Source organism: Cystoisospora suis, assembly GCF_002600585.1.
Source record: "Cystoisospora suis strain Wien I chromosome Unknown contig_5800, whole genome shotgun sequence".
Taxonomy (NCBI): Eukaryota; Apicomplexa; class Conoidasida; order Eucoccidiorida; family Sarcocystidae; genus Cystoisospora; species Cystoisospora suis.
The window spans coordinates 4,018-15,610 of record NW_027158590.1 but is presented as its reverse complement, the minus strand read 5'-3'; the positions used below and the strand labels follow the sequence as shown (position 1 = coordinate 15,610).

General features: G+C 43.1%; 1 protein-coding gene across 1 annotated transcript; it reads left to right on the top strand.

Moving 5' to 3' along the window:
• Window positions 1-543: 543 nt before the first annotated feature.
• CSUI_009593 (calcium-translocating p-type pmca-type protein) lies at window positions 544-11,126 on the top strand. The gene is made up of 9 exons (XM_068069706.1): window positions 544-722; window positions 1,643-1,800; window positions 2,704-2,871; window positions 4,214-4,371; window positions 5,566-5,719; window positions 6,315-6,634; window positions 7,966-8,132; window positions 8,735-8,809; window positions 9,464-11,126. Exons 1-9 carry the CDS (start codon window positions 553-555, stop codon window positions 9,627-9,629), a joined length of 1,536 nt encoding a protein of 511 aa, XP_067918318.1. The 5' UTR covers window positions 544-552; the 3' UTR covers window positions 9,630-11,126.
• The last annotated feature ends 467 nt before the right edge of the window (window positions 11,127-11,593 follow it).

Genomic DNA, 11,593 nt, shown 5'->3' with positions numbered 1-11,593 from the left:
GTGTATATATATATGTGTGTATATATGTGTATATATGTGTGTATATATGTGTGTATGTGTGTGTATATGTGTGTATGTGTTGTGATCTTTTCCCCTTATCATTACACACATGAAGTTAGCGGTCACTCTCGTCTTTGGCACGGTGCTTCGATTCTTGCGAAGAAGTTGTGTGCCTCTCTTCCTTTATCAATCTCCTTCTCTCTCTCTCTCTCTACTTCTGACCTGTAGGAAGAGGGCTGGTAAGACAGAGCTAGATACACACATATACGTAGCTGTAAAGAAAGATCTATAGACAGACTAGATATAAGTAGATAGAGAGATAGATGAAGATCTGAATAGATAGATAGATACATTGATAGATCATTGTACATCGCCCGGAGAGTGTCGAATTTGTCCCTGTCGTTTCGGAGTGTATGTGCACATGCACTCTTTCTATTTCTTTCTTCATTGCTTTCATTGTTTCTGTTTCTTTCTTTCATTCTTTCTCTCTTTCTTTCTTTTTTCTTCACTCTTTCTTTCTTTCTTTCTTTCTTTCTTCTAGATGGACTTGCTATGACGGGGCCTCAGTTTTATAACTTAGTAGGAGGCGTCGTATGTAAGAATTGCCGGGTGGCTGTCTGTGACTGTCCGCGATCTCTTGGAGAGGAGAAGAAGAGCGAAGGAAATAAATTGAGAGTCGACGTAATTGCGAGACCTGAAGAGTTCGATAAGATCGCTGACAAGTAAGGAAAGAAAGAAGAAAGCAAACAAGACGGAAAGAAGAAGAACTTGAGAGATTTAGGACTCTTGGCTATGAATTGTACCTTCTTCATTTTGAAATAAAGGTGATATGCTTCTACATGAAAAGTGCATAGAACAGTCAGGCCAATGTATGATATACAGACTACTTCTAGACATGGCTAGAGACACAGGGGGTTGTCACGTCTGGATTACCCATGTATTTGGCATGCAAAGAATCTTTTTCTTCTTAGTCAGGCTAAGCTCATTTTCTTCTTTGTCTTCTTTCTCTTCCCTCCCTCGCTTACAGACAGGATTAAGAAGAGGCTATGTAGACATGCAGACACACAGACATGTAGCGCTGCAATCTTAGACCGTTTGTATAGCGACTTTGCTCTTTCGGTATGGATCAAAACGCGTGACTAAAGCTCTATCTGTCCTCTGATATGCAGTATACCTACATCTTTCTTTCTTTGTTCTTCCTTGTAGAATTGCCTTCTCAAAGCCTAGTCATTCTCCTTTTTCTTCTCTTTTTTCTCTCCAGTCACTAGCTCTCAGCTCAAGCAAGATAGAGGGAGGCCATAACCTTTTAGAGTATCCTTCTTTCATGCTTATATACCTTACCTCTCATTCGTCACAGGATTCACCTATCTTGAATCCCTTCTTCTCTTCAGTCTTTCTTTATTTTCTTTCTCTCTCCCCTACATCCATGTCTCTTTTAATAGTTTTCATCTAGGCGTTTCTTTCTATGTCCATGAACACACCCCCTGTCTTTCCCGATTTCTCATCCTTTCTCTTTTTGACTGCCTCCCTCTCTCTGTCTCTTTCTCTTTGTCCTTCTTCTTGTTTCTTCTCTTTTCTTTCTCTCTCCTTCTCCTTCTTCTTCTTCTTCTTCCTCTTTGTCCCTAATCATCTATTCCTTCAGTTTGGAAGTTTTAGCGAGGTCACAGCCAATGGATAAATATGCTTTAGTCGTCGGATTGAAAGAGTTGAGAGACGCCGTCGTTGCTGTGACTGGAGATGGAGCCAATGATGCTCCTGCACTCAAAACAGCTGATGTAGGATTTGCTATGGGAATCTCAGGTATACAAACTATTCTCTATCTCTAATCTATCTATCTTTAATCTATCTATCTCTAATCTATCTATCTGTCTCTAGTCAATCTATCGTTTTGCTGCTGCAGCTTCTTCTTCCCATCTGCACTTATAGGGAACTGGTGATGCTACGATATATTACAACGCAGTGTATATAAAGTTTGTATCTAGATCTGCATGTAGACATATGCGATACGTGCATATACCCCATGTACGGTACTTGTCTATGCACTTCGGGTCGTGGGTATCTGAAGAGATCTCAGATGCCTGGAGATGTTCTTGCTAGTCGTCTACGTACATATCTATATACATGTGTATGAGTATCTATACGCTCGTATATACATGTGCATATATACATCCGGTAGGTGTCATGCATGGACGGGTAGCTTAGAACCCAAATACTGTGTCTTACACGATACGAAGACAAGCAAAATACAGTAAACGAAAGACTTGACGCGATTCTCTTCTCTCTGTCCTCCTATAGACATCACTCTACTTATACCTATATGTAGACTTGTGAATATGTTTCTCCATGACCACCTATACACGCATATACATATATATATATAACTCATTGTTTCTCTGTGTCTCTATAGACAGGCAGATATATCCCTCTATATGTGTGCGTCTGTATCTCAGTCAAGGAATTCTAGTGAGGTGTTGATACGGTCCCCTACTTTCTGTCGTCTCATCTTCTCCTAACTTTCTATGTATCTATATCCATAGCCATGACTATGATCTGGTAGATCTCTTTACACCCTGAAATACATGTAGATTTATAGGCACGGGAACGACATCGGGAGCCCCGGCGAGCCACCACGACTCGCAGACCCACATGCATCTCTATATATGTATGTAAGCTGTAGTATCTTCTTCTTTCTACTGCTTGCAGGAAAGGAAGTAGCCAAGCAAGCAGCAGACATCGTCCTATTAGACGACAACTTCGGAAGTCTCGTGAAGGCAGTAAAATGGGGGCGTAATGTGTATGACAACATACAAAGATTTCTACAGTTTCAACTCACAGTGAACATTGTAGCTGTCTTCACTGCATTCCTCACAGGTAAGACGGAGAGAAGTTTCTGTACAGATATCTATGACGTAAAAGTACCTTCTCTCTTCTTCCGACTTAACTCTTCTTCTCTGTCGTATTTCCACCTTCTTTCTTTCTCTTCGTTTCAAGAAGACAGGATACGCAAGAGGCAAAATGGGCGGATGCTCAAGAAGCTTGTCTCTATTGATCCAGGTTGTTTTCGTAGGTAGCTTGCTTCTCTTGTCTCGTCTCCCATCTCTTCTTCTGAATGAGTTCTACCTGCTTAGGTGTGTATAGGCGTAGCTGGGCTAGGAGATTTCCAACCTGCCTATGGCGCACGCTCGATTTTGTGTACACATAGATGTATATGTATATAGCTCTCTCGATATAACTATTTCTATATGAGTTGAGAGGTGTAATAGAAGTCTTGTTGATGTGCATATACAAGACCAAAGAGAGACGGACGAGTGTTTCTATAGTCTACATTGAATATAGGTAGGTCCCTTCCTTTCCTTTCTTCTTTCTCATTAGTAGTGCGATGACCAGCCATGAGGTATGGATACATACATCTTATCACACGCAGTTTAGGCCTACATGCATGTGAGGGGTTACTGGAGAAGGCGCTTAAGAGTTGAATGGAGATGTCTCTATCTACACGCACAAGAGAGAAACGATATGAATGACCTCTCCCCGTATAGAGTGGTAGAAGAAAGAAATCGGAATACGAGTAACGATCGAGGTAACCGTCGTCCGACTTCTTTCTTTTGGCAGGAGGACATACATAGACACGGATGTACATACATACATTCATACATACATATAGATGCATAGACATACATATACATTCATGCTATCCATACCAGTCATACGTACGTGTTCATGGTCTATATGCAGTTCATTCGTCGATCTCTTCTTCTCCTTCATACTATTCTTAACCTCCTTTCCTTCTCAAATGTACTGACACAACATGAGCACTTACGCTTTCTTTACCTTTCTCTTCATCTCTGCCCGAGTATAAGCCGAATCAGCCAACTTCTCAACACATTCTCAACAACCCTCCCAAGCCACTCCCCGAACATACCTCTCTCTCTATGTATATCTATATAGCTTGTATAGAGATCTATACGTGTAGATGTTTGGAGGTCTCCCATATGTGGTATGTCGAGGGGGGCGTGTATAGGTATATAACAGACATGACGATGATTTTCCTATGTGATAGGTTCAGTACTCTATTCACACAGCACTCATCTACATGCAAACAAGAGTGCATGCAGCTGCGTCTTCTTTCTTTCTGTCTGTCTTTCTTCTGTTTGTTCTTTCCTTCTTTCTTTCTTTTGTCTTTTTCTCTCTTTCTGCCTGTGTGATTCCTCAGCAATGGTGATACGTGAGAGTCCTTTAACAGCCGTTCAAATGCTGTGGGTGAATTTAATTATGGACTCCTTCGCCTCTCTCGCCTTAGCTACTGAACCTCCTACCGACGATCTTCTTAAGCGAAAACCCCACAGTCGCAAAGACTACCTCATTAGTCAGGTACAGATATGCATGCACAGATATATGCATTTGTATATGTCTCGTTCAATATGTGTATATGTGAATCCTTCTGTATGTGTATCTGCCTACGACTTATCTGCGCTCTACCCCCCTGTCTTCATATGCATATGCACTCATGCATGGATCGTTCTTGATGCCGGTCGTCCACCCAAGCATATCTAATTAGTCAAGTACATATCTACATGTATATCTTGTTTTATACATATATATCTAGAGAGAGATAAACGGATGGATACAGCTATCTGGATATGTGTCTATCTACTTTTCTACACTCTAGCTAAGTCGATATATGTTGGTGTATCTATCCATCTATCTATGACTTGTTTGCTTTCTAAATCTTTTCGCCTGCATGCAGCTGTACTGAGGAAACATATCTCTAGTGTAAGACGATATTCACATCTCTTGCTTCTCATCTGTCAGCGAGAAAGCTACGCCCTTCTCTTTGGTTACTTACGCGAGGGACTAAAGCACCTTCTACCTCATGGCACATCAGCAAGATTCTTTTCTTTGCTCTTTCATCCTCTCTCTAGGAAGACGTCTGCAGCTCCAGTGGCTACATCATTTTCCTGTAATCTGTATAAAGAAAGATCTAGACTCAGGTGTAGGTACACATCATATATGAGAGATATGGGGACATGTCCTGGCGTGGTGGGTTGGATTTGGTATCTATCACGAGGAATCCAGTGAACTACCATGGCTATCTCACAGTGCATGCACGCATGCGTCCATGCGTGCATGCAACAGAGTGGACCTCCCCCCCTCTCGGAGAGTGAGTGAATGTCTCAAGCGTACAAAAGGAAGTACAAAATGTAAAACGAAGAAACGTTTTAAGGTAACATCAGAGACAGAAACACCCTCCTCATAAGATATGTTTGTATCCATGTACATGCCTGTCTCTCTCTTTCTCGTTGTATATACCTACGGCATGTTTAGGTGAGCCATCTAATTTTCGTTGCTTATAGATGAGTGAGAGCTCTATAGCAGTAGAGAGAGAGAAAGATGTTCTTTGTCACGAGAAGCCTCACAGACAAAAGAGAAGAAGAGAGAGAGAGAAAGCCGTGGAAAGCGCTGAACTCTCTTCCTTACTTCTTTTCTTCTAGACGAGTCAATTGCCCAGTTATCCTTCTCTTTTACTTCTTCTCTCTTCATTTTGGCATGTGGGCCCTGATATAGATCATGTTTCGAAATATCATAGGCCAAGCGGTCTACCAACTAACGGTGATGCTGGTGCTTATATTCGGAGCCGACCGATTCATCCCTGAGCGACCTTGGACGTATCTAAGTGTGGATAGAAGAGAGAGATTTCCTGCTTTCTGTGAATTTTCAGGTGAGACGGTTTAGCTTCTTTCTCCCGGCGACCTCATCTCTATTTATTTCATCTCTCTTCTTTCTTTTACCACCATGGTCTGTCTCTATCTGTCAGTCTCTCTCTCATTCTCTCTACATATGTGTATATGTATGCATACATATATATCTTCATTCACGTTTTCTATGGGTCTCCTGTTTCTCTACGTTTCACTGTCTCGACGAGGGGGGTGTCTGTAGAGGTTTACATGGAGATATACATGTATATGACACTTGTATGGTGCCCACGTGCTTGTCTATATATCTATCTATCTAGGTAGAGATAGATCCATAGATCAAGAGACCGGTATATCATCCCGTGTCGCTCTGTCTGACTGTGTGTTTGTCGTGGCATATGTGTCTACACATTTCATAGAAAGAAGCTTTCCTTTTCACCACAAAGGCGCCTTCTCTCCTTTGTCTCCTCTTCAAGTCATCATTTCTCTCTTCTTCCTCTTACACCCCCCCTTTCTTCATCTCCCTTACCCCTCTTTTCCTTCATCCTCTCTACCTCCTTCTTGTTCTTTCTTCTGTTTGCTCTTCTTCTTCTTTTCTTTTCTTTTCTTGTTTGCGCTTAGATTGCAACCGGGAGACCATGCCTCCGACTGGAGGGATCCTACGGTCTGGGCGGAGATACCTACCTTTCACGAATGAGGAGGATTACTTTGATAGATGGCGCGTGGATCTTGGCGCTTCTCGTCACTACACTTTAGTTTTCAATACATTCGTTTTCATGCAAATCTTCAATATGCTTAATGCAAGGAAGATTAACGACGAATGGAACATTTTCTCAGGCGTCTTAAAGAATAAGATGTGGATCTCTATAGCCGTCTTTATAAGTGCAGTTCAGGTCCTCGTCGTCCAATTTGGAGGCATTGCTATCAATTGCCATCAACAGGTATGGAGACACACAAACCTATTCACGCGAAGAGACAGACATCTACATGTATCGAGGAGGAAGAGAGATACAGACATATATCTACTGGAGATACAGATATAGATGCAGATAGATGTATGTATAGAGGTAGAGGGACACAGGAAGAAGAGGGAGAGGTAGAAATGAACTGACGGGTTTGAAAAGAGAGAGAAAGAGAGAGAGGTGGAGATTATACATGTATGTATGTAGATATACATAGGAAAGAGAAAGAAGCTAATGAATTCGTAGACGAAGGGAAAGAGAGAGAGACACACACAGGCGTTTCGTAGAGGTGATTACTTCATTATTGAGGATTAAAGTTCCTTTCTTTCTCTCACTATCTCGACTATTCAGTTTGTCACCAACAGACTCCAAAAAACCACCTATATATGCTTCTCTAGATACATACGTATTATCTTTGTCTCTCCCCATATTCATCTAAATAAAGAGATACCTATGTGCGGATATACTTACAAGCGATATATATGAGAGTGTGCATTTTGATAGTTATGGAGGCCCTAGCTGGCAGCAGTACTACCAGCAAAGATGCATAGCAAGCGTAAGGTAAATACAACGTATCTCCCATCCTCTATAGATGTATACATATATATATGTATATATGTAAATATGTCAGTATGAAGGCACGGAAAGGTTTCTCTGTGTTGTGAGATTTCCACAGACCTCTCATGTATTCTGGTAGCTCTCAGGAGTCCGAGGTCCGGGTCTTCTCCTAACCAAACTGTTTGTTTCGTCCCATCTCGTATCTGCGGGTCCCTGCCTGTAGATTCACTATATCTCTCTCCTGATACCTATACCACACATATAAGCCTATATATACATAAGTATATGTATGTATGTGTATACATACACACAAGAGTTGAATGGAGTTAGTAGAAAGACACCGTTCCAATGCTTTGCAAGCAGGGACAGATAGGATGTCTTTCTCTGGTGTTTCTATCTATCTTCATTGTACAAGAAAGAGAGCTTGTATGCCTGTCCCTCTCATTTCTTTCAGGCACCCGGTGTTCTTCTTCATGTTAGGGTTCTTTTGTTTCTTTGACGTTTCCTTAAATAGAAAAAAGACAAACTTTCTAGTGAACTTCTCCTCAGTTGTATGCCCGCCTATATAGATTCACCCTAACACACTTACTTATCTATCGGTACCTAACTGTCTATTGTTATATATGTTTACATCAATATAGATATAGATATCTTCTTGTGGGGAGCGGATTGTGTTGTATGTGTTTTATAGATTCTTGTAGATGTCTGTTTCTTCCTCTTCTTCTTCTTGTGGGTGCATTTTCTTCTCTTAGGGTTTGACAGGAGCACAGTGGGGAATCTCTTTAGTCCTTGGGAGTGGAAGTGTGATAGTTGGCTTGTTCCTTCATCTTGTTCCATACAAATTTCTCCCGGAGACAGGAACGAAAGAAGTTGATCTACTTCAGGAAGGCCCCTCTCTCGCTCTCGCTTCTCGTGGAAGGTATGCTTTTAGAGAAAGAAAAAGAGGAAGATCAAACCAACAGAATTGCCAACAGAAATTTCTTGACTTGAAGGAGAAGCAGACAACTCTCACAAGAGAGCGCTTGTCTTTCTGTGAAGAAAGAAAGTAGAGTGAGAGAGAGAGAATTTAGGTAGAGATGAGGAAAAGGGAAGATAAAGAGATAGAAAGGTTCTTCAGGCTTGTCACGAGTCCCTTTCCACAGACGTCTAATGGCGCAAGAGCCTGTCTCTCAAACACATGGCCCTGAACAGAGAAAGAAATAAAGGACGGTAAACTGAGACATATATAGAGAGAGATATGTAGATATACAGGGGGCATTCACAATCTACGCGTACATATACATATATCGTCTCACAGAGACACCTATGTGGAAATAAATAGAAAGATAGACGTAGGCAAGAAGGCAGATTTACGAGCCCTTTCTTTCTTCAAAAGATGGAGACAGGAATACGCTCTTTCATGAGGATGACGTGCAGAAGCCGCACTAGGTAATGATCGACCTGTCTCTTCGTGGTGTAGTCTTTCACCTCTTCCTTCACTTGTTTCATTCGTTTTTCTTTCTTTTGAATTCTTTTCTCCAGGCTCTCATCTGAACGGCTGTCAGTACGCCTCGGTGGCGGCGTCGGCATGACATCCGAACAAAAGCATGCACTAATGTAAGTCTTTCTTTTCTGTCGAAAGATTTCTCTTTCTCTTGTTATACTATCCATCTCAATCCTCTCGAATGATGTGTCTTCTACATCTCCAGGCAGTAGCAGGAGCCGTGGTCGTAACTCTTCTCTATCTCCGTTACCGAGACATAACGTGTTGTGAAAGGTTCTCTTTTCGCGGTTGGAGTACGAGAAACGTAATGTGGATCAGCCTCTCGAGGTCCATAAAGTAGACCCTTCTTCTGTCTTAAAGCATCGGAGAAACCTGGTGTCAGTGTGTAGGTATGAAACCATCCCGACCATCCCCCGAGCGAGCATACGACCCCTGGCTTGTTTGATTCAAACACTTCTTTCTTTCTCTTCTTTCTCGTCAGTTCTTAGTCAGACGCGGCAGCGAAGGCAAGAAAGAGACACACAGAGAGTGGCGAAGAAGAGGAGGAGACAAGAGTCTGCTTTGCCGTGTTGTACGCAGAGCGAGAAAGCACTGACAAGGTGCCCTGACTTAGTCTACATATGCCAGGGAGGAAAGACATCGGTTTCGAGGAGTATCTATTGTGTTTACACCGTACATCTGAAGACATTTTTACTTGATTAGGAATGTCTGTCTCCTTTAGGACTGCACGAAAACTCACACATTTGGTTTGTCTTTTGTATTACCAGAGATCGACTGTCTGCACAGCATGGGGGAGACCGACGGGTATCGACGACATCAGCGACAACCGACGCATCTTCTACTCACCCTCCTCTTCAGCTTCTCAATTCTGCTTTCCAAAGAGATACTCATCCACCCAAGCCCATTCTAAGACAAACGGTGACTGTCTCCTAGACAGAGTTATTCAAATGATTCCGGGCTGTTGAAACGATGGTCTCTTCTCTCTCCTGTGCGAGGAGGGGCCTCTCCACCTGAAAGGAAATCTTCTTTGCCTTCGCAGAGAGAAGAGTAGAAAAGAAAGGCGAAATGCAGCAAAGACATCACGCAGAAACCTCCTGTAGCTGTGCGAGTGCCTATGTATGGTATACCGTTACTTCACTTCTACTTATTCGCCACAATCCGGAAGTATTATCTCTCTCTTCCGCTTTATCACAGGTAACGAACTGTCTGACAGAGGTTACAAAGAGGAGGAGAGAATTTCGCGCTGTGACCGTCTCTTGGACTTGAAAGGTTGCGGTTTGGCGTTCTCCTCCTTTCCTGACGGGGATGATCTCGACATCTCAGGAAAGTTTGAGACTGCCGAGAAGTTTTCATCTCCACAGTCAGAAAGGTGTGTTTGTCCCAGTTGTCCCCCTCTTCCTCGCGTCACAAAGGTAACGGTTCTCGTGTTAAAGGAAAGAAGTAATGGAGAAGAGAAGACAGAGTTCGCACTATTCTGTCAACCGGTTCTCATTGTCTAAGTCCCCGCGGCCCAAGGATCAAGGTCACTCTCCCGCTACCGTCTCCTCTGCCACACACGGAGGTTGCCGGAGTGGAGGAATGTATGTGAAACAGGTTACTTTGACATGTTTGAAGCAGAACAGGTGGTTCTGTGACGTTTTAAGAAGATCAGTGTGGGTTTTTATCTTTGTGAATGTAGTACGCTACGCAAGAGCACCTGGTATCAGGTCAACAACTGACACGTCATTTGAATTAGGAGCGAAAGGAGGAGTTTCTGGAGTCCACGTCGTGGATGACAGAGAACTCCCGATGATTTGTTCCATGTCAGTTTTAATTGCCACTGTGTTTACCCCCGGGAGGGCAAGCAGTGACGCACGAGTCTGGTTCGCCATCCGTATTTCTTCGGGATCTTTCCCTTGTGGCTCGGCGAGCCTTTCTCTCCTCCTGTGGTGTACGTACACCCCTGGCTAGTAGCGGTAGCAGCAGGGGATTCTATATGAGTCTGTTTCACAGGTGTCAACCATCCTAGGTCTTGTGGCGGGCGGGGATCGATTTCTGTGGGTACACAGAAAGTAGGGAGAGTCTACGTAGCGGGTCTTCTGCAATGAGCCCTACCGTTTTACGATAAGTTGACATGAGTTGGATTGAGGAGTTCACTCCCTCTCCTCCTTACCAACTACAAGCAGTTGTATCAAGGTGCGGGGTTTTTGATGTACTCAAGCAAGGTCTTCTCTGATTTCTATTGCCTTCCTCTTCAACTACATAGCTCTTCTAGTAGCAAGTGTAGTTCACTCTCCTCTATCCTTCTTGCTCTGAGAATGACACGGCAGGGAAGCAGCAGGGGCGTTGTGACGTGGATGGTTCGCTTCCGTATGAACGTCTCCAGTCATGTCTCAAGAGGAGAAAGATGCCTGGATGTGGCAAGGCACTGGGGAATTTTGAAACTCTGCTTATCATTGTTAGTTTGACTAACTGTAAACTCATTCGTCTGTTATCTCTTCATTCTCAAACTAAGCTTCCCCTTGTCGGTCACTCGAACAAACTAGAGAGTTCTACTACAACTGAGAGGGGAGCATCCAATTCCCCGGGCCCGGCACTCTCTCTTATGAGAAAAACACGTCCGTGGAGAGGTTGTTGTCTCACCAGTCTCTCCAAAGACAAACAATAGATGCTTATTCCAATGTGGAAGGTTATTAGTATGTTATGTATCCCCTCACTTGAAAATCTGTCTCGGTGCTTGCCCCTGAATCGGAGACATCGGACATTCACAGCCATTCTCGTTGCTGGATCCCTGATGTGGTGGAGAATTCATTCTTCCTAGGTGCTGTAGAGAGAGGTGCGCAGAAATTGCGACTGGCAAACATACATGCATAAACCGTAACTGTCCGGTCTGTATGACCATCGTAATACTTGCAGCC